Genomic DNA, 27,854 nt, shown 5'->3' on the forward strand with positions numbered 1-27,854 from the left:
CTGCCCTGGAGAGAGACAGAGCCCTGGAGGGGAATGGAGTAGGCAGCATGAGCCCAAAGGATTGCACAGAGAAGGACAAGAAGATATGGGAAACATGCCTTCCCTCCCTCCCCTTGCTGCGGAGTGTCCTGGCGTCCCAACACAAACATTCCAGGCTTGCTAACCAAACCCAGCTGCCTCATTGCTGTCACGGGCTGTGAACCAGCACCTCGCCAAGCAGCACCCGTCCAGGAGCTGGGGGCGCCTGCTTTTCTCTTCTTGTCCCCTCGCTCCAGTGCTCCTGACTTCCCTTCCTACCCACCCTGCCCCACCCACAGAGGGTCAAGTCTAGCTTCTCTTACCTGTTTGCATTTTCTAAGGTCTCCACTTTCTTCCAGAGTTCATTGTTTTCTGTTGTGTATGTCTCTACCCTATGGGAATAAAACCCACAGCCAGTTAGTCACAAAGGCCAGAAAGATTAAGACAATGCAATCCTTGCTTTTTGTGGGGTATGAAGGCTCAGTGGCTTCATCTGTCACCTGCAGATATGGTCTTGAAATCAAGTGTTACTTGGCCCACCTGATTGCAGCCAGGCCCAATGGAGCAGGGATGAGACTGCAGATAGACAGTTACATTTGACAGTTCCCAGTTCAGGATCTTCTGAGGGTTGGGAAAGACAGGAGTACCTGGTTACAGGGAGGTCAAGTCAGGGCAGACCCAAAGTTATGCAGACGTTTCCATGACCTCCAAATCTCCTTAAGAAGCATGAAAAAGGAGGAGGGGGACAAAGTCAAACCCCTCCCTGAGAACCTGCCCTGGGCTCTGTGCCCCTGGCTGTGAAATCTAGGCCGTTCTGTGGAAACGCTGGGCGAGCTCCGACTGCAGGCACTTGAGGGCAGCAGAGAACCTGCACGCTCCTTCCCGCGGCTTCCGACGGGAGAGTGGCTGGGCTACAGCTGGGACATGGCAAGGGGAGTGCCTCCAGGTCGGGAGAAAGGTAAGCCAGAGACACAGCCTTATCCTGCTGGAGGTTTGCAAAAACTGGACTTCCAGCAAAAGTGTCAAACTGAATGGGGAAGGGCCCAAGTAAAGGTTTTGACAAACCAGTTTTTAGTAAGCCAAGCTGACCAAAGACATGTTCTATTTAAAAAAATACACTGAATGCTGCTTTTGGTTCACATTTAAACCTGGCATTGTTTGAAAGCCATCTGTCAAAGCAACGCTCTAGCGTAACAAACTGCTGAGTACATACAGGCACCACAGCTACATCTGGGGAGGAGGCCCCGGCACCAAACGCCCTGGACCTGCCCCTTGAGCGAGGTCAGCCAACTCCCCAGCCCTGGCTTGAAGGTCCCATGAGACACTAGCTTGGAGGTGATGTGCTCTGATACCTGGACATACCCATGCACACTGAGGTGCCTTGAATCATCTGCTTTAATTGAGCATTTCTGTGCAACTAGAGAAGATAAATAGCATCATGGAGAAGAGTTAATTAAAGTTGGATTCGGGGGTTGTTTTTTTCCATTTGCTGATCTCAGATGGTGTTAGTAACTGGGAAGAAGATGGTAATTATAAAGAATTTGTGCTTGGATTCCAGCATTCTTTTTTGCCTGGGAATGCACATTAGGGGTTGCTAGTACAGGAGTTATTTTCCACCCAGTCAGAGTCATGTGACATCACCTTAGGCTTATGCCTGTCATGCATAGGAGAAAAACAAAGCTCATGCAGAGTGGAAGTGGGGAAGAGTGGGGAATAACTGTAATGCAAGATTTTTCTTGCTGTCCAGGGTTTGTGTGTCCACCTTTACAGGAAGAGAGGGGGGGGGAAAAGCCATGACTGATGCCCTCAGACAGCTTGCCACTTAGGGGACAGACAAAGTAGAAGCAACTTCTAGTGGGGAAACCTAAAAATTGTTGGCAGCCAAAATGACCTGTGTTTTGCTGGGGACCAGCCGAATGAAGCAGTTGGAAACACAAAATTTCTTAACCAATCTTTATCCCACAAGAGGATTTCTAGGAGAGAGGAGAGTAGGGGCAGGATTCCAAACCAAACTCCTGGGCAGCCATCCTTGCAAAGAATTGTATTTTTTGAGCAATTCAGAGACAAAACACTAGAAAGGGGGACTTTGCATTGACAGGATTCCTTTTTTCAAAGTAAGACAGAGAAGAAGAAACTTACTTTTTCTCTAGACATTCCACATACTCTTTCTTCTTCCTGCGGCTCTCCTGAGCAGAGATCTGTGAGGGGGGTAGAGGGGAGTCAGTATCATAAGCCTGTGGACATTTCTTTGTGGCTCATGTATCTTGTCTGTTTCCTGCACACACAGCATCCTAAAGGCAAATGGGGAGTTGCCTTCCAATCTGCCATTCTTGCTGATCTCTAGGACAAAACTAGGGGGGGGTGGATGTTGTGGGTATGAAGCCTTCCTTGGCTTGTAGCCTGCAACCATTTCTTGCATTATACCCCTCGCTGCTGAGAGCATCTTTAGGATTTCGTTCCACTCCTCTGACTCACATGGGTCTGTGCTGTGGCCATTCGGGCTGATTCTGCCCCAGGCCACTTCTGAGTCACTGAGTGATTAGTTCAGTCTCTCCTGTGTTTCTCCCACAGGATGCTTTCTAATCCCAGTCTAAAGCCTCCCAGCCTCTGCCTGGCTGGTGAACACCCTACATCACCCATCCTGCACCATGCAATGGTTTTGGTTTCCCTGTCCTTGCAACAAGGCCTGACCAGAACAGTTTGTCTGACTTGTGGACCCTATCCCATGCCACGCACTCCCAGGAGCTGAGCTGGAAGGCATATTTCCCAGGTATGGCTGTATGCAAAGCAGAGACGCCCCTTGGCACCATTTTTGTGGGTTGGGAGGCTCGTGCTAGTGTACCAAAGGCACATTAGCCTTTTCTGAGCTGCAGTGCAGCTGAGGAGGTGAGGGTAACTATAGTACTGGTCAGCTGAGGATGCTCTGGAATCATGGGAACTGCTTGATTACATTTTTGCAGTCACCTTGTTCTTGATTTTCCTTCTGACCCTCTTCAGTGCTTTCTCCTCTGCTTTGGTGAGGGGCAGCTTGGTAGGAATGGGGTAACCCTCTGCAATCAAGGTGCGCTTCTCCTCTTCAGTCAGGAGCAGTGGGCCAGAGGTTCCTTGTAACTTCTGAAATACACAGAGAGCATCCATCAGGGTCAGGAAGTTCTACCCCAGTGATCCTCCTTAAAGCCTTGCAGAGCAGCCAGAGGCTGTACACATCAAAATAGAATACACTGCTGCCCTGACACCGAAGAGGTGCAGGGCAGTGCTCTTTCCTACTCTCAACCTCATCCTGGGGGCACAGCTCAGCAACTCCTTTCCTCTTTTACTTGGGGGGGCATCCCTTCCTTCACAGTGAGGCTGGTTACATATCTGCACTGCAGGGCCCTGCCAAGAAACTTCTGGGCAACAATTAAAATGGTCTGGTTATGGGAACTCTCAGTAATTCCTCGCTCTCATTACCCTTCTCAGAAAGTCCTCTTAGTGCATAGGCCACTTCCCAAAGTATGGATGAAACACAGCATCTGCTAAAACAAGGTAGCTGCCGGTAGAGATGCACGATTCACTGTGCCTCTTCTTACTCCTGTAAGCACTTCTTGTCCCCACATCCTTGTGCTAAGAGATCACATTGCCTTGACAGAGCATTTCAGGTTAGAGACCTTACCAAGGCCAGGAACCTCAACATAAGCCTTGGAAATCCTACAAACCCCTCTGATCAGAAAGAAGCCCTGTGTCCCAGCCCTGTTGCCTCCTTACATGTGGTGCTGTGAGGAGAGGTGAAGAGGAGATGGCAGTAGAAGAGCGAGCAGCAGGCCGGGCCGGGCTGGAGGGAGGCAGGGACCGAGGGCTCTGAGATCCATCACTGTCACTGCCGTGGCTGCTGGGTGGAGTTGGAGGCATCTGCACCAGGTCATCTACTGAGGAATAAGAAAATCAAGTCAATGGCTCTCGTGTCAGCCTGTTGGTACAGGCAAAGGGCCCTGCCATAACACAGGGCTGAAAGAAGAGGGTGATGAGTTTCACAGGATGGGGTGAGTCTGAGAAAAAAGCTTGACTGAGGGCTGCTCAAGACAGAGGTTAGACTGACCTCAAATGTGCTAAACTAGGAACTGCAGAGGAACTGGCAGGGCTTTGCCAAGGAAAGGTATTTACAAAACAATAAGGTACTCCGGTGTCAACCAAAATGAAGTAAAAAGCCCATGATGTTTTGCTCCACAGCCTGTTCACAAGTACAGGAAGCTCTGTGAGAGAAAAGCTCTTCCAAAAGCACTGCAGGGCTCACACACTTGCCAGCACACTTGATCCAACAGGGCTCCAGTCACTCAGTTGTTTTCCAAGCACTTGAAAACTGTCCCCACTTTGTACTGGAGAGCCCTAGGGGCCTTAATGGAGGTGGGAATATGCCTAAGGAATGTCTCTCTGCGGCAGTGGGAGTTCCCATAGTGCTTTCATTTGTGCATCGGCAGATTTTCAGATGCTTGGGTTTCTTTCAAATTAAACTGGATCCTGAATTTCCTGACTTTCAGATGGTTATTTTTGGATAGCTCTACAGTCTCTCTGAGGATTTTAAAGGCACTCTTGCATATTTCCAACTCTCAAGTAGCCTGTTTTGCCTGGGAGTCCCTGTCTGAACAATTTTGTGTATGTCTCTTGATGCAGAGTTAGAGCAGTGCAGTGCCCACTCCTCTATTGTTCTCTGCCCCTCTGAGCAGAGAGGCAGCTCTTCCTTTAGGTGTTGTCTGTCCACTCTGTATAATAAAAATCTACAGCTGAGTAATACAGTTGACCAGGAAATTCTATCTTCTTACCTGTAGGTACATTTACAAACTGGTTCACTTCTTTGGGTTCAGCTTTGATCACAGGTGATGGAGTCATTTCTATTGGAATCTGTGGAAGAGAAGTAAAAAGAGCTCTTGGCCACTGCCACCTCCCCTGCCCAGAAGGCTCCCACCAGTTCTGTCCATAGCCGCTGCTCCCCTGCTGCCTGTCCTGCCCCATCTCACAGCTCTGCCCCAAAGGAGCCTCTCACCATGGAGGAAACCGAGAGTTCAAACATAAGCCCCTGAAGTCTCAGTTACTGGGCACACAGAGTGCAAACACATTTATAGAGGAAGTGGCACTAGCAGATGGATGTGCTGCCAAGCAATGCACTGAGCTGAGTACCCTCCAAAAGGGAGATGACTTTTATTCTTGGCAATTCTTCCTTTGATAGACCCAGACAGTGTAATTTAAACCAACCCCTGTGTTACCATGGGAAGTCCCTCTTTGATCTGCCTTCATTATAAATGGGAGTATAGAGGTTGTACAGGAACAGAACAACACCACTGTCCCGTTCATGTGATTTTTCACTGGACCACTAGGCAACTGTTTCCAATCGGAGGGGACTGAGAGCTGAATAAAGAGATTTACTCCCATCTGCTTTATGCTGCCCCTCAGCCTCCCGGCTTGCCAGCCCCCAGCCCACCATAGGGTGGAGTTTTCACACTAAACAGACACATTACAAACTCCTCCAGACTGTAAACACAGCTGAGAGAGCACCATGGTATGGCTGCTGAGCATACACAGCAGAGATTGGAGGGCACAGCAAGTTCAAGCTGTGTAAATAATAGAGGAAGTTTGTGCAGTTTTGGCTGGAAGAACCCATTTGTTTTGGATGGTTGTTTAAATGGGAAAATGTTCAACATGAGTGACAAAGGAAGTGAACCCCAGAGATGCTCTATTGTTATCTACTGAGCTGTTACAAGATAGGCAAGGTCTGTGTGAGACTGGTCAGACCTTCTCATCCAACACAGCTGGACTCAAGGCCAGCTGAACTAAGCCCTCAACTTACACCCACATACCAGTGGCATAAGTGAACATCCTTCAGACAAACAGACTTCTTAAGAACCCAGATATGACCAAAAGAGTTGGCCCCTTGTTACAGAGAAATAATAAATCCTGTTGCTTCATAGGAAAAAGCAAGTAGGACCTGGACTGGGACCAACATTTCCAGTGAGCAGCTACAAAGAGCGAGAGGCCCTGTGACAAGTCCAAAGCCACGAAAAAGACAGTGGCAGAGCAGGGGTCTATATGCAGGAATAGTGGGGTCATTGGCATCACATTAATTGACACTGTTCTCTGAAAAACAAAAATAAACCAAGAGTGACTACAGAAATATGGCCAAATTGGAGGGGACAGATCTCCAGTAGGTGCAAGCTTAAAGCTTTTGGCTTTTGTGCCAAGGAAACATGCTTATATTTAACCAAGATTGTAAAGCCTCCTGCGCTGCTATTTCAAGAGGAGAATGACAAATAATGCAGGATCTGGGCTTTGTAGCACCTTCTCCTGTCTGTTCAGTAGCTAAATCACTTTGCAGGACCTTGCAGTCACATGGCTGGGTCTGCATCACCAGGGGTGCTGCTGTGTGGGAGCCCAGGTTCCCCACAGATTTTAAATGGGCTCACCTCGTCGGGCAGTGGCAGTCTCTGCAGCGGGTTGAGGTTCAGCACTGGTATGGAGCTGGCAGGTAGCTGGGACTCAGGCAGGTCTGGAGGCAGGTTCTGTTCCTGTTTCACCATGATGGAGCAGAGCTTGGGCGCCAATGACCACACTCCATTCTCCAGCTCTGAAATATACATAACATGAGAGTCAAACTCCAGCAAGAACAGGACAAGGAAAAAAAAAAAAAAAGCCATACAGACAACTTCCTCTGACTGAGGAGGCTGCCTTTTCAAGTTTAGCACTGTTACCACACAAGCATGTGCAGGCCCACAACACAGAGTACAAAAGGGAATGAACCCCAGTGTATGGGGAGCAGGCAAGACAGAGATAGAGGAATTATGTCTCTGCTGTGCTCTGACTGTACAGCCCAAGCTCTGGAGGACAGCTGCAGGGTTTCTTCCCCCAGTAATGTCTAGGTCTCATCCTCTGGAGCCTATTTATATTTAGGGCTCAGCGAGAGGAGGATGCTGGGCTGCTGCTCCTTAGGCAGCATGGCCAGCATCACAGAGCTGCCAGGTGTATTACCAAGAATAGCACCATCTCTGTGCTGGAGAGCTGGTGACAGAGCAAGTATGATGACAGTGAAAGGCTGACAGTGCTGCTTTGGCCTCCCGATGATGATGTGTCAAGTACCAGGGCTTTGCTGCATGACAGAAGAGGAGGAAGGTCCATTTCTCTGGAAGGAAGGCCACTGCAGCACCTGCTTGTGAGGCTGCTTCTACAGCTGCTTCCCTCAGTTTCACCTCTGAGACTCTCTTCTCTACCCTGGACTGCTCAGCGGACTGCTGTCCACAGCTGTACCCTGCTGCCATTGCTGGCAGAGACAAAAAGCAGCAGTGAGGGAAAGGGAGTATCTGAAGAGAACTGAATGGAGCTATGGGGGCATGATCCCCTTGCCTCCTGTCTGCTCTGTCCCATGCACATCTGTGGTGTGAGCCTGGCTTGCCAAGGAAGTAGAGATCCCAGATAAACTGCAGATCAGATAGGAAAGGACTGCTAGGCAGGAGAACTGCCTAGGCTCTGCTCTAAAGTTTCGGTCTTTGCTCTTCAAATATTTCAGCCTGCCAAAAGGCTTCTCCTAACTGGCCTGAAGCCTGCACCCTCCTTCCTAGTCCTCATCCCTTCCTTTTCCCTTTTTATCTGACAAGCAAAAATACATTTGGCTTGACATATTATTAATTATTGCTAAGTGTGTCACCAGAGAGAGCTCCAGTTGCCTCCACAAGCCACAGTCTGACTCACTCTCTAACCTCTCAGCACTGTGCTCTGAATGCAGCACTCTCAGTCAGGCCCAGGGATGTTGCCTAGCTGTCTGCTGCCCAGAGTAGTTCTGCAGTGCAGGCCTCAGTCAGAAGATGTCCTGGTAAGAGGAGAGAGGGAGAAATGTCTTTCTCTGCTCCAGAAAAGCCTGCATGAAGAAGAGTACAAACAAGCAGCTGTTCACCTGGGAGCTGCTATCTGATCTAACTTAAAGGTACGTTAACATTGTCTTTGCCCTGCTCAGCCCCTGTTGTCTTCAGGAGAGGCTAGGGCAGAATTCTGCCTCTGGCCTTTGCTTGGACAGGGTGGTGTTAAAGCCCAGACAAGAATTATATATGATAACACAGTGTTGGCCTTGCCAATGAAATAGGTTGTTTTCCTGTCTTTGGTCTAGCACCTTATTTCTGCCGAGACAGATCTCTCTAGCAGATGTCCATTCCTTCCAGCTGCCTCTGTGACTGGACATCTTCAAGTACAGACACAGCTCCTGTGGCTGCTGCATGTGTCTCAGCTGCATGTGTCTCAGCTGCATGTGCTGCTCTCAGTGCTGATGGATTGCTTTCTGTAGCTTCCCACAATGCAGCAGGGCTAATGTCATCAGGCAGCATCTCAGGCAGGGGTGCACTGTACGGCTGAGACAACACAGAGCCTACTGAGCAGCCACAGAGTGGGTTGTGCTTTCTCTGTCCTGCTAAGGACACCAAACCCACAGCTAGTAGTGAAGTCCTAGTTAGCCTGGTAATGCAGACAAACCCCCTCTGATGGAAGGAGGCAAGGTGTCACACAGCCACAAGTGTTTGTGTCCAGAAAATTTGGACTGACTTCTGCCTTTCACAGAAATGAGGGACCTTGAGAGATCTTTCAGTCTATCCTACTGCTCTAGGCAAGTTCCACTAAACCTGTGTCAGTCCTGATAGATGATTCACTTGAACCTACCCCTTTGCAAAGTTCTGAAGAGTTCACAGCTTCCCCCATTTCAACTCTTCTGTGGTTTTGCTATGCCCACTGTGGGAACATTTTGCCTACTGACTACTCCGAAGTTCCCTACTGTCATTTGAAGCCTTTCCCTCCTCATCCTTTCTGTTGCAAAGATCTGCATTTCTCTTTTTCTCAGATGTGTGGGGTATCCTCTGTCTGTGCGGGCTGCTGCTGAAGCAAGTTACCAGACAAGGGGGAGCAGACCACCAAGGGCTCTCCCCAGTCAGCCTTGACTCAGTGAGAGAGCAGCCCCCAGTGTTGTCTGTCCAGACAGGCCAAGGAGCAGACACCCAAATAAGTATGTGCCGTCCTCCCATTTCCTGTCTACATTCTGACCCTGCTCTCTTTCCCACCCTCGGAGATTCATCTGGGAGTGACTGGGTTACAGAATCAGAGACAAATAAGCCATCAGAGTGTCAATGAGGGACTGAGGAGTAGGCATCTTGTGTGGACACATCTAGGTTCTGCTGCCTGAGAGGATGTTTCAGAGGTAACACCGTAACACTATATGTTGGTGGATGAGGGATGCCAAAACGTAGTCTTTGCTCTTGATACTCTGTACCTATTGGGAATAAATATGGCTGAGAGATATCTGTAGCTGCCCAGGGTTGAGGAGGTGAGGCAAAGTGCAGTGAGAAAGCAGGATCTGTGTAGGAAGGCAGGCACTAACCTGAGTCTGATCCAGTGCCCACTGTTCTGCACAACCCTGGCTCCCCCTGCTCCTGGCATCAAATCACACCCTGCAAAACTCAGGGCTGGTACTGAGAAATGAAGCAGCCAGTCTGTATGCACAAGCCATCTGGAAAGCAGACTCCACTGATAAGCAGGGTCACAATGCACTCAGTGGCTTGCCCTAGCTGACCTGTGTTAGTGGGAACCATGTGGGAAGGGGCAGGATTTGGAAGAGTTTTGGAAATCTGCAGAAAAGCTGGAAGAAAGCTGATAAAAAGCAAGCCTCAGCCAGCTCCAAGCCTAGACAGAGCAGGGGCATTCCTGAGGAGCTCTGCAGACTGAGCAGAGCTTGCTTAATGTTAAAGAAAAAAACATTTCTGGGTAATTAATTGGAATTGAATGTCTAAAAGGACTGAGACTGGATGGAGCAGTGCCAAAAGGACTGTACAGTGTTGCAAATACTGGACCTGACTCAGGGTTTCACTAGAATATGACTCACATGCAGTTATGAGCCAAAAAAGCCCTGGAAAGATGACCTGAATTATCTAGCTGCAGGACTGGGTGCATGGATATTCCTATACCTGCCATCATAATGCTAGGCCTTACTCCCTTATAAAACTGATCTGCACTCTCAGGGAGCAAGTGCCAGGCCCATCTCAAACTCTCCTGGGTTATGCACTGTACACCCTGTGCTGGCCTCTGCCCAAGGATCAGTGTCACACTCCATTCAAGAGAGTCATGGTCTTGCCTTTGAGACATGACAGCTGAAAAAGGGCATGTGCAGACACAGTGGAGAGAAGGAGAAATGGTGCTAAGTGTCTCAGAGAGGAGTCCTTGAGATAGCTTCATGCAGGCAGTCTTCATTTCACTGCTTTCAACAAATGCATTCTTTTGACTTCTCTCATTCTCAAGTCTTGTCTCCTCTTACTCATTTTCAGGGGCAAAACAAAGTTGTGTTTATTTTGTTTATTTGTTCATACTCCTTTGGGTTTTTTGTTGTTGTTGTTGTTAATTGCCCCCTCCAAGACTGTACTGAGGTTAAAATTAAGGAAAAAGAACTGCAAAATGAAAGCTTTTTTGGTGCTAAGGCAGAGCTGCTTGGCCTGCCATAAACCCCTCTCCCAGCATCTCTCTGAGATGCCCCTAAGGAATGTGGCAGATGGTTGTGCCTTTTCAAGGATCAAAGAGGTAGCAGAGGCCAGCCTTCTCTCCTTCTGCCTTGGCGTTTGTACCAGCAAGCTGGGATCATTCCTAGTCATGAGAGGGAAGCCTCTGTCCCAGGTCTCACTGTTGCTCAAAGGAATAGCTGTTTTCTGTGTATGCTGAGCCTGTGCCATTGCTTTTTCAGGCAGCCTGGTGTCCATCAGCTGTTGGGACACCCACACAATCCCACAAATTACAGGACTCTCTGCAAGGACAGCTCTAAAAATACCCAGCCATCATAAATTATCCTGAAATGAATTGTTTTAAAAATAAGTTTTGAAATGACTGTTCCTCTCTGTCTCCTGCTAAAAGATCTGCTGGTAAAGAAGCCACTGAGCTTTCCACATGTACCAGCACTGCTTGCAGCCAGAGACTCATGCTTCCTATGTGCAAGCCAAAACCCTGCTGCCTGATGCAAAAACAGAGCTGGATATAGGGCATCCACACCCAAGTTCGCAGGGTCCTAAAAAGACATTGCCTATTGCTTGCCAGAAGCTGCCAGCACACTAAGCCAGAGCCAATTATTATCCTTGTAAATAACAGTAAGCCCGGCAAAGGAGTACTGTGACTATCAGAGCACAAATGGAAGGGAAAAACGTGGGCTGTATTTGATAACAGCAAATCAAATTCTTCCCCGGATCAGCCATGTGCAAGTCCAAGGAATAGCCAGTTTGTCCTTATATATGAAAGCCAGCCACAGCCTCTGCTAACAGATGTGCCCAAAGCCGTGCAGTGTGCACATCTCATGCTCACCATTAGCATTATCTTCAGTCTTGACAGGCACGAGAGGGCTCTGGGGAGCAGAGTCTCCACTGAGGGAATAGCTGTGCTCTGCCTGGATGCCTGGAGTGGGTGGATCCAGGTCCATGTCCAGCAGAGGGTTCTTCTCAGCCAGTACTGGGTCATCGAAGAAACTGCTGAAGAGGTCATTGGAGAAATCCTCCATGTTGTCAGAGAAGTGATCCAAGTTCTCTGAGAAATGCTGAGGAAAGACGAAGGGAGACAGACCATTAGCGTCAACTCCAAGAGGGATCTGAGAGCCTTCCTCTGCACTGAGAGTCAAACCTCAGCATCACCCCTTTTTGCATGGCAAAAACCAGTTCCTGTTTCTCACCTGCATCAGTCTGACAAAAACAACTTGAATTAAGATAGAAAGGGATGTGGTGCTGTACATCACTGCATGTTTATCTATGCCACAAACATGCATGAAACTTTTCTACATTATCTTATCTCCCCCTTCCTTTGTATCTATCAGTCTTTCAAACATCATCTCACTGTGACAACAAAACGAATAGAGTACAAGCAAAGAGATTCCTATGATGATAAAATGTAGCTGTGGCAAAAAGTCATGGTCTTCAGCACCATGACAGACACTTTTTCATGTTCTCTGCCAGCAGCAATAGGCACACTGATGCCCTAGAGAACATCAACCCAGCTGCTGATTTCTATCAGAAAAAAAAGATCAGTTGGATCAACATAACAGGAAGGCCCCCTGTTGTATTTAATTTCCTCTGGGATTTAACAGCCCCTCTGTGGACCATATGAGACTGTACTTCAGCCAGATAATGCCTGTGAAACTTCAGCTCCCCGATGAAGTTTAAACACTACAGATGGGCTGTTAACAACAAACAATCATTCCACTAATCATTCCAGTAACAGTCAGTAAATCTGGCCAGTGCTGCTGCAGAGCTGAGCTCCTGATGCTACAGGGAACCTGTTTCCTTTGAGGCATATCCTCCTATTCAGAAGTCAAATCACTAACTTTTCCATTTGCTACAACAAAGCTTTAGTTGGGCAGGGAGAAAAATGATGGCTGCCAAACACCAGCTGAAAAATTATCCCATTTGTTGGCAGATAGAGGCTTCTGGCTCAGGGAGAGGAAAGAAAAGACAGATAGATTCAAGTGACTATATTACACAGACAGAACTGTGTAACTTAAATGAACTGGAGAGAGCTCAGCAGAGTCAGACTGGGTCTGTCCCCCCACCCCCTGCCTGGAAAAGCATCTCAGTGGGCAGAAAGGCATTGAAAGCAGTATACTGAAATACCAAGAACAACAGGGTATGAATGAGAGTGGGAGAGACCACATAGGTCCTAGAGTGGAGACATGAATGCCAGTGAATTCCAGTGTCAGAGCTCAGCTCAAGAGAAAGCCTGGCTTCTAGAGAAGCATGGGCTGTGTGCAGTCCTTTGTCTCCCCAGCGCTAGGGCTGAGGAAGGAGGTGGCCAGAGGACCCCGGATGCTGAAGTCTGTAGGTTCCTGCTCCTACCGGAAGGTATATTTGTTTTACCTGAGCGCAGTACCACTCTGTCAACATTCCACTGGCTGTCAGAGGTCTGGGGTGAGGCTGGGGAGTGAAGTAGGCTCTAGATGAACAGACCCACACTTCCCACGAAGTGAGGGAGGGAGATGCTAAGTGGCAGCAATCTCCAGCATGTCAGTACCTTTCATCCTCCAGCACCATCCTTCAGCTGCTCAATTTAAAACCCCAGATGCTTACAGAGCAGGCTGGAAGTGGGGATGGAGTCCCTGCCACCTGCATTCTGCCTGACAAAAGATTTCTCTCCATTCACTTCCTTCCCACTTATCCTCTGACTGCCTAACACACGACCAAGGCTTCCCTGGAGATCAGACATTACATGTACAAGTAGGGTGGAGAAGGCACACATGCTAAATCCTGTGTTGAGGCCCTCCCCACGATGTCTGGGCTAAAGTTTTCTCCACTTGTTCCCACAGCAGAAGCAGAGTTGGCGGGGTAGTTTGGTAAAATCTACCCAGCCATTTCCAAGTTGCCTAGGAGGATTTTTGCACTTGAATCAAGTAACAGAAAACACCTACCATCTGTGGGGAGTGTAACTTCAGAGGGAGCTGAGTCAGCAGATGGAAATGGGTTAGATAGTTATCTAAAAAGCTCTGGAAAACCAGGTTTTGTCCTATCCTACAGCATAGAAGGATAAAGAGTTTGAGTCCTGAGCATTAACCCCAGAGAGTGCCTGCTCATGTAACAGCTGTTCTTTGTCTTGTGTTCTCTAAACAACACAAGCAAACACAGGATGTGAGCACGATAGCCTTATGGTAAGGGCGAGAACCACAGAAAACTGAAGGGATTCAGAGTGCTGGCTGCTAATGCACCACGACACAGCAGAGCTGGGCTCAAATCATATTTAGTGTTGTGACCATCAAAACTAGAGCCACTGTGTAGCCATGGAAGAGAAGCAGAGCTGGATGGACAGCTGTGGGGAGAGCTGTCTGTGATGCTGCCACGTGCTTCCAATTTCTTTCACAACTGTGCATTAACAAAGGCAGAGGTGGGATTGAAGAGAGTCAAGAAAATGCATTCATGCAGTAGTTACACAGATTATCTTCTAGCAACATCCCACCCACATTTAGAACAATGATCCCTTGGTCAGTCAACAATCTCTCGATTGTTGGACAAACCTACCTAGAGGGAAGAGGCGGAGATGCGCCTGTGGCTTTATTCCAAAACTAAAAAAATCACTCCAGCAGCTGCTGAGGGGTGAGAGATGAGTAATGAGTGCAAGGGACTGAGTATCAGAGCCTAACTGATCAGGCATCAACGTTGGCAGGAGTAATTTCAGGTTTCTGATTCTTTTAGACACCACAAAGCAGACTTGCTGCTGAAGACCTCACTGTTTGGAAACGAGGATGAAGGCCACACTGTTCTCCCAGAGGTGCAGGAGTTCAGGTCCCCCAAGAGACCATTCTCTCCCAAGAGACAGAGGCCTACTGCAGAGCACAGGAAAAACATGGGTGGTGAACAGAGAATGAAACTTGTACCTCTCCCTGGGAATCCAGAAATATTGGGGCATCTACCCCTCTCTGGGCTTCTGGATCTTATCTTCCAGGACAAATAAATACTGGCAAAGCCTTCTCATCAAAGCAGCCCATTTCAGCTCTCACCACTCACCCATATAGCAGTCCAACATCTCCAAACACAGATGGTGGAGGGAAGGGAGCTAGCCCATGAGATTAGCCATAACTGTGATTATTATCAAAGGGAGAGCACCTACAGCTGACACCCTGAAGGAGGGAGAGCACCTAGAGCTGACACAAAACTGGGGATTGTTGTTTTACTCAAAGAAAGTGGCAAGAGGCAGAGGAAAGCAGCAGAAGGAAGGGTAAAGGAAACAAAAATAATAACATGGCTTTGTAGCTGGCTATACCCACAATGGCAACTATGGGACCAGCAGGAAACTGTTGCCACATCCCAGGAAGACTACTGGAACTCTTGGGTTGACTGGTCTCTCCTGAAGCCAACAGGTGTTGTTATTTTTAGGCTTCTAATTTGTGTAAGACAGCTGGGCATGCAACCACAGGGTAAGAAGAGTTTCCTCTTGTCAAGATTCAACTGTGACGGACACAGTGAGGAGCAACCCAGAGTTTATTTTGGCTAAATGCCATCAAAACCACTACTAATTAGTTTAGATTGAGCCTGTTAACCCAGAATATGCAAATTTTGTCCTACCTAACTTAATTTTGGGAGCTGCACTTATCTGGCAAAACTCAGAGAAAACTCTTCATTTACAGGTGTGAGAGAAGTTTCAGAGAACTAGGATATGGTGACTCAGGGCTGTGTACATCACAGCTGCATATGGCAGGGTCCATACTCCAAGTTTCTGAGCAATGAAGAGAAGCAGGTTTATAACCTGACCACGTGGATAGTAGCTTTATCCTTGATGGAATGGAAGGTTCTGGCTGGTCACTAGCCCTCTGTTCCCACCCAGGCTGGGGCCAGCACAGCTAAAGGTCTTCATTTTGCTGCCACAAAATGACACGACTAGGCTGGGCTTTGGGGAAACTTTTGCCAATACAATGGCAATGAAGGTCGCAGCAGACCAGGGAAGGTCCAAGAAAGAGTCCATGGAACTTGGGTGTGAATGAAGGAGGGATGGACAGAGATACACAAGCACAGCAGCCTCATTCTCTCACAGCTTCTTCAAGACCAAAACTTCTTGACAGTGCCTTCCAGCCAGGCTGAGATCAGCCAGCTCCTCTTGCTCCTCAAGAGGATTGGCCAAGAGTTTCTAAATGTGACAATGAAGGACTCAGCAACTCTGCTGAGATTCTCCATTAAGATATTTCAAGTAAGCCTCCATGCAGATGAGTCTGGCTTTAGCAAGGGAGACCAGTCAACTGGGAAACTTGACCCTTACCATCCTGGCCTAGAGGGAGTGGGTGTGCAGTGTACTGAGGGAAAACAGTTTCCAGATGGGATACAAAGCTCACAGCACAATCTCATTTTGCATTATTCGCTCCCGTTATCTTCCCCTCCCTTTCACACCCTCTTTCCTTCTCCTTCTAACTACACTCCAAAGCCAAGAAATAGCACAAGATGTGTTTCCAAAGCTGTATTACCAGTGAGCGGTCAGGGAGGGGGCAGCCAAGGGACAGAAATGCAATGGTGAGGATGTGCTGGATTTCCTGATCCAAGCCTCATTTCTGGCTGCCCGTCCCCCTCAAACTCTAGGAGGATAGGGAGGCAGCGCCCAAAGAGGATGAACCAGAGTGTACAGGTATGGGGAGGCAACAACCATTGCATCTCTAGGCCGTATAGAGGGCTTTAATGTGTTCTGGTGCCACACAAGAATCTGCTCAGGCTGAGGCCACCTCAGCCATGGGGAGAGAGTGAGAATCTGTCAGCTCCTGGCTTCTGCTCCCTCCCACTCCTGGTGATCGACATAGGCACTGACTCTTCCAAACATATTTCCACCACATGTTTTCATCCTGACCTCATGCTTAGGGTTGTCTAAATAGCACACTGTATGTGCGTGCGTGCACTTCTCATTCAAACACCCTTTCCTGTTGTACAACAGTTATCTTGGAAGCTAAATGTAAGGCATCCAGATATCCAAATGCAAGCCCTACATACACCCCCACCCAGAGCTGGTGTTAGAACTCTGGAGGCCCCAAGCAGAGACTGAGGCTCTAAGCCTTCTCCCCTGCCCGGTTGCACATGGGATGCCTTAAGGTAGCACTCTTGTAGCCCAGTGGCACCATGCAGGGCTGAGGAGGTGATGACTTCCTCCCCCTGGATCTACTTCTCTGTACTCATCCTGGATGCATTTGCTCCTCCTTTTCCCTTTCATGCTTCCATTCTCTGACTGTGACTTTCCCCTTCCCACCTCCAGCTGAGTTGTTTGGACACAGTCTTCCTTCAGGATCAGCCTGGTTCTCACAGCCTCTCTCGTCCTACCACAACGGTCTCGCTCCAAAGAGAAAGCAGTGAGGGGCTAAATCCAGCTGGGCCCGGGAGACGAAAGGCCTTTGCAGGTTGGAGTTCTGCTCATGCTGGCAAGCAGTGAGGATGGGGAGGGGATTCTTCTGAATTTTCTCTTTTCTTTTTGAAAATTTTTTCCTATTTGCTTGCCAAGATAAATCTCCTGTCCCAGCTGTGACATCTGCATTTCCCTTCTCTGCTTTCACTAAGGAATGAAGCCCCCTGCACTCCAGCTGCACAGCCGAGGTTTTCTTTACATTCCAGGAAAGAAGAGCCCATACACTCCAGACAGTCCTTCTGCTCTCTTGAAAATGCAGAGAATTTTAGGCCTTATGAAAGTGCAGTTCTCAACAGTGTTAAGAAGATTCAGGCAGGATGGACAGATGCTGTGCACACTTCTCCGCACAGCCAGTCAGTGCATGTGCACCCCAAGGGACACAAGTGATCATCCATCCTTGGCTGCCACCCCTCTGCTGCTCCTCCATCCTGAACCCATATTGCTGTTGTACCTCACATATCACATGTCCCTGCTGCTCCTTGCCTGGTTTCCCCTGGTGTGCCTGAACAGCTTGCCACTGACCTGCTACCTTCTTGCTGCTTCTCTGTGTGGCATGACCAAAGGCCAAACACCGTCTGTCAACACCACTGTCATTCCCCTCCAGCAGCAGGACAGCATCCTGAGCAGCAGCGCCCTGTCTTTCCCAGGCTCTGGGTCAATGCCCAAATCACCTGTGACTACTTTCAGCATCACAACCTTGGCATGTATGACAGACCAAACACTCCAGACTCTCGAAGGTGGCAGGGGTTGACTGATCCTGATCTGGAACTAGGCCCAGAATTTCCTGCTGTCTGTAGACTCCTAGAATCACAGAATCACTTAGATGAGGAAAGACCTCTGAGATCAAGCCTAAGCTATGACTGAACACCATGTCAACTGGAACATGGCACCAAATGCCACAGCCAGTCTTTCCTTAAACACCTCCAGGGATGGTGATTCCACTAGCACTCCGGGCAGTCCATTCCAATATCTAATCACCCTTTTTCTGAAAAATTCTTGCTAACGTTCAACCTAAACCTGCAGTTTAAGACTACATCCTCTCATCGTGTCTCTAGTTGCCTGGGAGAAGAGGCTAACTTCCACCTGGCTATAACCTCCTTTCAGGTACTTGTAGAGAGCGATAAGCTCTCCTCTGAGCCTACTCTTGTCCCTGCAAGGCTCAGGCGCAACTCGCTGCGGAAACCTTCTTCCACCGCGCATCCGTGCCAAGGGCCTGGATTTACAATTTCCAGCGCTAGGCGCCACAGGACCTAGGAGGGCCGGCCGGCGGCTCAAGGCACAGCCGGGGGAGGGCGGCGGCGGGCGCGGCGCCCGGGCCGGGCGCAGCACGGCAGTGGAGGAGCCGCTGCCCCTCAGGGCGGCCGCGCGCGGGCTGTCCCGGCCGCGCGGGGACGGCGGCGGCGGTTTAACGGTCGCCGCAGCGCGCTTCCAACGGCCCGCAGCCGCGGCCGCCCATTGGCCGGCGCCGCCGGGAGGCGGCCAATGGGAGGCGGCTGGCAGCGGCGCGGCGCGCGGGAGGAGTGCAGGGTTAGGACGGAGCGGCGCGGGCCGGTCCCGCTCATCCCGCCATGGGGAGCGCCCCGGGGACATCGCCCAGCCCCTCCGGCACACACGGCTCCCGCGGCGTGCCGAAACCTCCCCGGCAGGCGGGAAAGCTTCGTGCTTTCACCCCCTCCTGCCCTACAACCCCGGCAGGGGGGACGAAGCCATCAGCCGACGGAGTGGGTGATGTTGTTAAAAAGCATGTGCACGACACAGACCGCATGGAAATTCCGTGGCCGAGATTGCAGCCGTGTAATATCTAGCTCAGAGTTCACGAGCCTGCAGTTCATTGGGGAGAATCTTGGGAGGCACTAGGCGCAGGAGGAGAGGGCTAGTTAAGGCTTTAACTTAAATGCTTCTTGCCCCGAAAGAATAAAGAGAGTAAAAGGTATGTGGAAAGTTGAAATCTGCTAGCCTGTGACGGGTTTTCTAGCGGCCTCAACGGAGGACTTTGAGTTCTGCTAAAGTCATGGACACTGGTTTCTCTACACCTGGCACTAGTGTGTTTAGGATAAATGGGATTAGCAGCCGGCACACAGCACCACGGGCAATGGTGAAGTGGGAGAGATTGGAAGTGCCCTGCAAGGGAACGACTGGAACAGCACAGAACCCAGGCTGAGGTGAATCACAAGTGCCATTGCAGCGTGGCCACAGTGGTGTGGCCACTTGTGGGCTCTCCCACCACCTGTGGGTGCCAGGTTCAGAGCAGATATGCATGTGCTAGGGAAGAGGGGAGAAATAGCAGCCTCCCCTTGGGCAAAAAAGGCTCTACTGGCCTGGGGTGGAAAGCAGCTACAGTATATGGTTTGCCAATGGCATGAGACCAGCTGAATCTGCAGAGATAGGAGCACCTCTCCTCCCAGCAGTGGCACCCTGGAGGATAAAAAGGAACGCCTCTGCTTTTCAGCATGATTTTACTGTTTGTATGCTACATATGCAATGAATGTCCCAAATTTCCTTTGGCTTACAACTGCCTTGCAGCTGACTCCGATAAAAAAAAAAAAATAAAAAAAATTAGAGCGGGACTTAAACCATACGCAGAAATGGACACAACTCTCTCTCAGGATGAAACATTTGGATCAACTGCTCTTAACCCTCATTTGGCAGAAGATTTGGGGCAAATTTCTAGGAGTTTGTGAAAGGTAAATAAAAAGCATGTCCTGCTAGGCTTTTTTGGAACTTGGAGAACTGAAGACACCTGCTTGCTACAAAACAAAGCCGCCCCTATTTCTAAGCCATTGTGGTGGCAGCTGGGCTGTGTTCAAACAGAGATGCGTAGGAGCTGTTCTCCATGGGAATGCAGGTATCCCTGGGCAAACTGGCAGGGGGCTCTTCCTCTTCTTTGCTGCTTCCCAAGCCAAGGTCAGACTCCAGGCAGACACTTCACACGAGCAGTAGCTCTTAGAGAGAGAAACTGTATTGTCATCTCTGTCCCCAGATCTCTGCGGTCTTGGCTGAATTGGTGCTTTGCCTGTTTGTGTGAACATGGCAGCCTCAGCTGCGTTTGCAGCAAGCTCCCAGTGACACCATAACTCCACACTGTGCTGGGGCTTTCAGCTGCTGTAACATCTGCGGGTGGAAGCTCATGTGAACTTTGTGTCTTTATGTGTGAAAATATAATCCATCATTTTTGGGAAGGCCCTATCTGCTATGTTAACCTGATCCACCCAGGTGTGCCCTTGCAGACCCCATCCACCCTTCCTTAATCCCCACAGAGGCTCAGCAGCCAGAACACAACTGGTTGTCCACAGCCATGCCTGCACACCCAAAGGATGCGTCCCTAGCCCAGCCCTGCAAACCTAGAGGTGAGTCTACCCTGGAAAAGCCTAAATGGATTTAATTGTGTGTGGCATGTCTGCCTGGGCAGTTTAGAGAAAAAAATCTACTTAATAGTGAAGGATGCACAGTGTGACAGCAGGCAGGGCAAATGAAAGAAAATACTGGTTTATTCTGTGTGACTCTCGGTGAAGTATACTGCCATACTGCTGTGAAACCACGTCACACTATCACCAAAAGACATGAAATGCAGCATGAATGCTCAATACAATTAAAAATAAATTAGAGAGGTGCAACTGCTCAACCTGTTCACCAGTCAGTGGGATGGGAATGTTTATTCAATAACCAAAATAAATTGGAATAAATCCACTCCACCATTTCTTTCATCTTTTTTGGAAGCTTCTGGCCCTGGCCAATAAGGAGTTGAAGCTGCCAGAGTTGGCAGATCTCTGCTCTTAGACAGCTTGTCAGCCTCATGCCATTATGGGCCTTTTTTCTGCATCTTCCAAGAAAGGAACAAAAAGACACAGTGGGAGATAGAGGAAACCTGCTCTGGGAGATAACCAGAGAAGAAGGGAAGGTCTGAATTATCTTTACACTCATCTTCATTTGTCTCGTTGAAACTGTTTCTCTTTAGTGCTCAGAGAGCCAAATCAGAGATAATTCACATTTTGTCCCCTGGCAGTTCCCTGGAGACCCATAAAGAAAAGCAGGCCTTGAAAGAGGAAGAGCTGTACTCAGTTCAAGTCCAAAAGCTGAGGCATGCAGCTAATACCAAACATTACTGGTGGCTTTCATTCCTTGGGCCCTTGTAAAGAGCACTTAACAGAGCAACTAAGTCTGGGCCAGCTTATTTGTGACTCAAGGATTTGAGGGATTTTCACGTAAAATCTTGAGTGAGCAAGAGCTGGGACTCTTTTCAGTGGCCAGGCTGGGCACGAGTTGTGTTTTGCATGCAGCAGACTGAACAGGGTCCTGCACCAGGACAGTTGACAGTTTTCAAAGCAATTCAACTTCAAATGCAGATTTCTGACCTTCTGCCAATATCTCAGTGGAAAATCTGTGCCCTAAGCAGCAGATAGGAAATTTAATTTCATCTCCAATGCTGAGGGTAGTATTTGCAGTGGGTACCTCAGCAGTGGAGCTGCAAAAACCAGAGTCTCTGGAGAATGGGGAAATCCTTCCTAGGCTGCAAAAAGAAGTAACACTTCTCAGACCATTTGTCACTACTGGGGTAGCCTGGATTAACACCATCCTGGAGTAGAATGAAGATGTGATGCTGGTGAACCTGGGGTAAAAGCCTTTCATTTCAAAAGATAAGGATGGGTATCTGACTGGTCAGAGATCAGACAGTCACTTCAACTATGGGATGAAAATCACAACTGAAGGAGGAAAGAAAGCCTATCAAAACCCTTTCCCAACACCTGGCTCTCCAGATACCCCTTCTTCAAGGCCAGACTTCTCCACAACAAGGCCCAGCAGCCAAGGACCCTGTAGCTGGTGAAAAGAAGTTGAAATGTGGAGATGCATGGTATCATGTACTCATGTAATGTCAGAAGCTTCTAAGAAAAGATCCCATATTCCTTTGAAGCCAGGAAACCTATTATGTCCTGAACCCCTGCTGTGAAAGCTCCTTCATCTGAGATCAAGAAGACATCTGCATCCCAGCACTGGAGTGGTCTCTGCAGAAGCTGGTGGATTTGGGAATCCATTTTCTGGACATCCCTGGACAAGGGAGATGATGGATAGCCTCATGAGTTTTAGGGCTTAGAGGAACCACTCTGGTAATTTAATATGGTTCCTTACAGAGCTGAATGCCTCCTGCTTCAAATTTGTCATCTGCAACTGAGCTCAGTTTAAAGGCTCCAGATACATCCAGACCTCTAAAAAAACACCCAAAAAAATCAACCCAAAAAAACTCCACACCAGAAGTCAACACAAAAACACAACCAACTGCTGTAGAAGAGAAATATGGTTACCAAACAAATGAGTCACTGCGTAGAGGAACTCTCGAGCTTAGGCCTCCAAAATGTTTTCTCAGGCTTTTTGCTCTCAGATGAACAAGTCCTTATTGCCATAGATTTTCCTGAGAACAAATCCAAGTCACCTTTTCATCTGTGGAGTGTGGTATGGCATGGCCACATTGCCAGGTTGTTCTGCAGGCAGGGAGAACTTGAGGAATCATCTAGTGATGGCAGATTGTTGTCATATAACTCCATGTTAGCAGCATTTTCAAAGATTAAATTATCTTTCTGTGTAATTAATTCCTTTTATTATTATTTGATTATGTTAAATAGATTTTAACATAATCAAATCACAGGTGGAAATGAGTGATTCCTGTGGCAAAAGAAGTCAGAGCCCTGCCATGATGGCCAGTGCTGCAATGCAATAATGAAGAATGTGTGAGCCTTAAAAAGTCAAGACAAAATCTACAGTGATTTGGCTTCTGGACATTCTTTCAGACAAGTGTTGTATTTCTCTGGGGAATGGTTTTTCCCCAGGACCCCTGAAGCCTGTAACCATGTAGTTTTACCCTTCCTTCCTTTCTTGACCCAATTGGCTGAGATCCAGCCATCCGCCCTGGGCAGAAGGCTTGATAAGGGTCTGTTCTTCATCTTTGTTCCTCTTGCCCTCCAGCTCTCCAAGGCTCCAGCCCTCTTTCCCTCCTTCTGGACCTCCCTTGCCCTCTGGGCCTCCTGCCCTCGTTTCACCTCCTAGAATAAACGTCTTGGATCAACCCTGGGGGTAAGAGCCTCTTTTGGATCTTTTGCCTTATCCCTGAAATATTCCCCCAAAGCCTCCCAAGAAACTGAGCTAGCCCCGGGGCGGGGGGGGGGGGGGGGGTGGGGGGGGGGCCGCGGCTGCGGGGGATTCGTTTCAGACAAGGCCTTACTTTGCAGATAGAAAACTCAGGACAAGAAGCAACCTTTCAGTATCCATCATGGTTTTATGTGCAACAAAAGAAAAAAAGCATCAGTGAGATCTTCCTTTTTTGTCCCTTAACCTTGATGCTAAGAGAATTTTTCCAAGTATGGTGTTCTTGATAGACCTTGATAGAGAGAAGACCTTTTTCACAAGTGGCCAATATGTGTCCCAGCACAGATCCAGTCCCCTGCTCCGGCATGGATCCTCACAGCACTAGGCCTTCTCATGCCAACCTCTTCCCTCCTGCCTCTGCTGCTTGATACCCCCCCTGCTTCACTCCTCCTTCTCCTTCCTCCTGTCTCTCTCCGAAAGGGTGCACACATCTGGCTTGCCTTTATTGTGTGATAAATCTCACCCTGCATCTTGGGTTCATTTTCTGAAAGTTTTGAATGGTGTCTTGGAAATGCTGTTGGACAATAGAAGCTCTTTGAACCCAGGCCAGCTGGACAGGACTCCGTGCATTGCAGCTGACATGCAGGCTTTGGCGGTCTTTCTCGACTCTTTCCTCTCTTTTCTTTACAACATTTGAATCGTCCTCAAACTTTATTTTTGGAGTGGGCAGTGCATTTCTGAATCTTTTCATCATTATATTATTATTAATTATGGTCATGACTATTTCTCCTTCTGCTGGCGCTCCTGGGTGGATCTCTCCTCTCTCACTTAATACCTTGGGTACGACTACCTTGGCCACAACCCACTCAAGCAGTGACTCAGAATCCCTGGCCTGTTCCCAGGAGAGATGCAAGAGTTTTGCCAATTGGTTTAAATAGAGGCAATCATTTTCCAGAGCTACTCTCTCACTCAACAGAGCTGAGCTGGGTGGAAAAGCTCAGCTCTGTGGTTCCAGGGAGTCCATCCCTGGTGGACAGGCTGTCCTTGGGTTATTATGAAAGCAAAGCCCTGCTCCCTTTGCATGCAAACAGCATGACTTCTGAACCAGGCACTAGGACTCTCCACTGAAAATAATTTTGCTCCCTGGGGGTCACTGCACTCAATTTCCCCATTCCCAAGCCCCTGGAGGAAATAAAGCTAAGGGAGGCATGTGGGTAGGATGGGGCATTGTTAGGGAGGGAGTACTGGATGTTCAGGTCAACCTGTTGCCTGATGTACCATCACACAGCTACCCACATCTTGAGTCAGAATGGAGAGTGGCATAATCTGAAGCAGGCAGTCATATTGCTGGGTTTGAGGTTTGCTTGCAGCAGCGGTACATGGTAGAGAAATCCCATCTTCACCCTCTGAGCATCTCAGACTTTTCCCAACCATACAGGAGGGTGGAAATTGCTCTGATTCTAAAGGCAGGAGGGAACCTATGGCCCGACTGTTTGCCCCTCTACACATTGAGTTTATGTAGTGAAGAAGGCTGTTTTGTTCCTGTATGGCTCCTGTGACTTAAAGACCTTCAAACAGTGTGCTCTTATGAGGACAGACGTACAAATCTTCATTTCATGTGCTAGGAAGGACACATGAAAAAAGAGATGGTTGGTCTGTGTGAGGGGTGAGGCATGGCAGTCTCCCACAGAACATGGTGGGAACCTGAGTGAATCCTTCTGCCTAGACTGCACTTCCTCCTGCAAATGGCACTGAGTGACAGAGGGAAGGGAACGACAGGCCTTCCACTATCAAGAGTGGGTACTTGGCAATGTCAGACCAGATCCTTCCCAGCCTCCCTTCCTATATGCTGGGAAGCCCACCCTCTTCACAGGGCAGTCAAGAGCCTTGGTGTTCTCTTGTGCTGGTATTTGTAAAGACGACGGACTGAGATCATCATCTGCTTTTTACTCACATCTACCAAAGGGAGGAATAGATCTTGGGTCAAGTAAAACTCTCCTTCCTCCTGTTCTGCTGCAAGGTCCAGCAGGCAGGAAAGCCCGTGAGCATCTGGGAACAGTGGCCCCACCAGCCCTCTCTGTGCTGGCGTTGAAGGCTGAGCGGACTCTGAAGCTCAGCTGCCATAGTCCAAGCACCAGGCAGAGGTGCTCTCTCGCCAGCTGCAGCACGGTGCAAACCACAGCTGGTTCCCTGTGCAGGGCTGCCTCTCCCGGGCTGGCAGGCTGGCTGCAGCTGGCCTCTGCTCCCGCTGGCAGGGTGGCATTGCTGCTTCTGCTTGAGGAATGCAAACCGCCTGAGCTGTGCTTGAGGATCGGCCAGGAAAAGTCCACAAATAGCAACAGGAAATCAAAATGCCCGCTCCAGACATGCACTAGATATGAGGCCATCCAGCACAAGGAGAAAAATCAAACGCTGGACAATGAAGATTACATCATGCTGTGGATGAACACGTGAGCCCATCCAGATGGGGCCATGCCAACAGGTCCAGATGGCTCAGGAATGCTAATGGCATAGCTTACCTCTCTCATCTTTGTTTTTTCTTTCCTCTTTCTTTCCCTATTCTCCATCCCTTCTGGCATTCTTCACTCTTTCCTCTCCCAGAATAAGTAAATAAATCCTCTGACAACTCTGTGTAATTCAATTTCATCAAATATCAGAAAGGCATCTGAGACCAGTGGATGGGCAACTAGTCTGGACATGGGTCTCTGGTACTTACTTGTAGGTATCAAAGCTGCTGGGTGACCTTGCCACACTATGTGGCTGCTGGGCATGACACAGTAATGTGTGCCTTCATCTCACCTGGGACTTCAGCTCCAGGTCACAAAGGAGGAGGTTGCAAAGGCTGTTTGCCTGGAGGCTGAAGCATGCAGGAAAATTAAGAAATCAGCATTGCTCCTGCAGCTCATCCCAGCTGCTTACAGCTGCCACTGACTGCTCGCTGTGGCTGCAGCTACAGGGGGAGGGAGAAAACAGTTTTGCTGTCCTAGCTAGCAACCTCTACTTACCACCCTGGTACTAATTAGCAGCAAAGAAAGGAGCACAGCAACCTCTGCTCACTCCCCAGTATTGACCAGAGCAGCATCTGCTGCTACTCCGCTCTCTCCCAGCATGATAAAAAAGAGCTCAAAACCATGTAAGAAAAAAGTGAAAGGTATGTGCTTTACCAAGTCTGAAAAAGGCCTGCAGGCCATTTGCTCATTAATTACTGCTAATCCAGCTGCTGGACTGCTGCCAACTATATTTGACAAAACCTGAGGAGCAGGAGAAGGATCAGAGAATGGAAAAACAACCTCTGTATCACTCTTCCCAATGCATGATGGTGATCCTAACTTTACAAGAGGCCAGATAGTTACTATGAAGAAAAGGCACCTCCCAAGAAAGGGAAAGTGCAAGACCATGTGCTGAGCAGCAGGAAGGACTGACATGGGTTTTGAATGTCCTGCTATGGACTGATAAAGCCATGACATTCTGATATTTTCAGCTCTTTACCTCTTTCTCATTTACAAACCAGCAGAGAAATAGTTTGGGAGCCTTAGGACTCAGCCCAGCTCTGACCATACAACAGTTCGGGGCAAAAATGTAACAGAGTGCTCTCAGCAAGTTGCACCAAACTGATGGAGAAGTTAGGTTTTGTGCCTGAGCCAGGATCTGGTTGTACAGTGGAGGATGAGGTATGAGTACAGCCCATTCACTGGATTTATAAAGCACAAATTGTTTGGTTTTCAGTAAGGCCCAGAGTGGTCAGGCCAGTAACAGCATGGGCCAAAAGTACTTTAGTTTAAATCCTGATGCTGACCAACGCAGTCATTCATACTGACACAGAAAGATTACTCTGGATTAGCTTGAAGTATCTGAGGTCAGATAGAGACACGTGCAGTCCACAGGGAAAAGGAACAGGAGAGGGGTGAAAGATAGCTGGGATATCAGTGGAGAATAGATCAGCCAAACTGAAAATGTGGCAAATATCATGTGTAGCTGCAAAGTCATTGAAAAAGAGTACAACCAGGGAAGCAAAGTAATAGCTCCTATTGACATTTCCTGGCAGATACTTACTAGCAAAACCCCACTCCAGTGTTAGTTTTTGTTAATCTGCTTCAGCCAATGATGACACTGCTCCTTTACAGTAAGAATAAGGATGTCCACTTTTTTATAGTGAGCAAAAGCTGCATCACTGCAAGGGACACCCTGAGGATCACACACTAAGAAACTGGCAGAGCCAGGACTAAAATACAGTTCTCTCATTCCCAACAACCTCACTGCAGCACTGTCCATAAAGACAGGAGAAACACAACAAAAACAAACCCAACATCATTCAATTGGCAATTCAGTATTTGTGGCTCAACAGCACCTCATCAACTCTGGGAGTCTGCCACATTTGCCTGGAAAGAAGAGCCACATTTCCAGCACTCCCTGGGCAAAGAGCTCTCAGATTGAGAGACTGAAAAGTCTTTGAAAGAAACCTTCCATCAACAGTCTTTACAAATGTCAGAGCTGGTTTCCTCCTCCCTGAGCTGCCTGGCTTGCAGTCCCTTCCCCCAGGACAGCAGTGAGCTTAGCCAAAAGCACCTGTCCAGCTCCTTCCTTCAACTGTCATGAATTTAGCAGATTCATTTAACATCACAGTGCCTGACGTGCAACAATTAACTCTTGAGGCTCTGGAACTGGGTCCTTTTCTTCATTCTTGTCTCCCTCTACCTTTTTACCCTTCTGGAGGGGAACTCTCTCCTCCAAGTAGGGAGAGGACTGCAAATATTGCAGAGCAAGAGCAGGTTCTCATGCTAGACCCCCTGTGCCTCAAACAGCAGAAATGGGTTATTCTTGAGCTGCAATGCTCCCCCTGGATGTTCTATACCATTGAGAGGAGGAGCCAGTGACCTCATGAC

At 48.6% G+C, this 27,854-nt stretch overlaps 2 protein-coding genes across 3 annotated transcripts in view; one reads left to right on the forward strand and one right to left on the reverse strand.

The window, feature by feature from the left end:
- PHF21A (PHD finger protein 21A) overlaps positions 1 to 27,854 on the forward strand; it is a 508,751-nt gene that overhangs the window by 295,326 nt on the left and 185,571 nt on the right. The window lies entirely within an intron of this gene.
- The window catches only part of CREB3L1 (cAMP responsive element binding protein 3 like 1), a 45,464-nt gene that overhangs the window by 9,460 nt on the left and 8,150 nt on the right, over positions 1 to 27,854 (reverse strand). Inside the window, exons 2-8 of one of the 2 annotated variants that reach the window (XM_066321178.1) lie at positions 11,353 to 11,581; positions 6,450 to 6,610; positions 4,815 to 4,893; positions 3,763 to 3,920; positions 2,983 to 3,132; positions 2,158 to 2,216; positions 342 to 410 (exon numbers count right to left, since the gene is read on the reverse strand). In XM_066321178.1, coding sequence (XP_066177275.1) covers positions 342 to 410; positions 2,158 to 2,216; positions 2,983 to 3,132; positions 3,763 to 3,920; positions 4,815 to 4,893; positions 6,450 to 6,610; positions 11,353 to 11,581 — 905 coding nt within the window. Of the gene's footprint in view, positions 1 to 341; positions 411 to 2,157; positions 2,217 to 2,982; positions 3,133 to 3,762; positions 3,924 to 4,814; positions 4,894 to 6,449; positions 6,611 to 11,352; positions 11,582 to 27,854 lie in introns of both variants that reach the window. The other variant, XM_066321177.1, reaches the window with a different exon arrangement.

The sequence above is a fragment of the Sylvia atricapilla genome, chromosome 6, assembly GCF_009819655.1.
Source record: "Sylvia atricapilla isolate bSylAtr1 chromosome 6, bSylAtr1.pri, whole genome shotgun sequence".
NCBI classification, from domain to species: Eukaryota; Metazoa; Chordata; class Aves; order Passeriformes; family Sylviidae; genus Sylvia; species Sylvia atricapilla.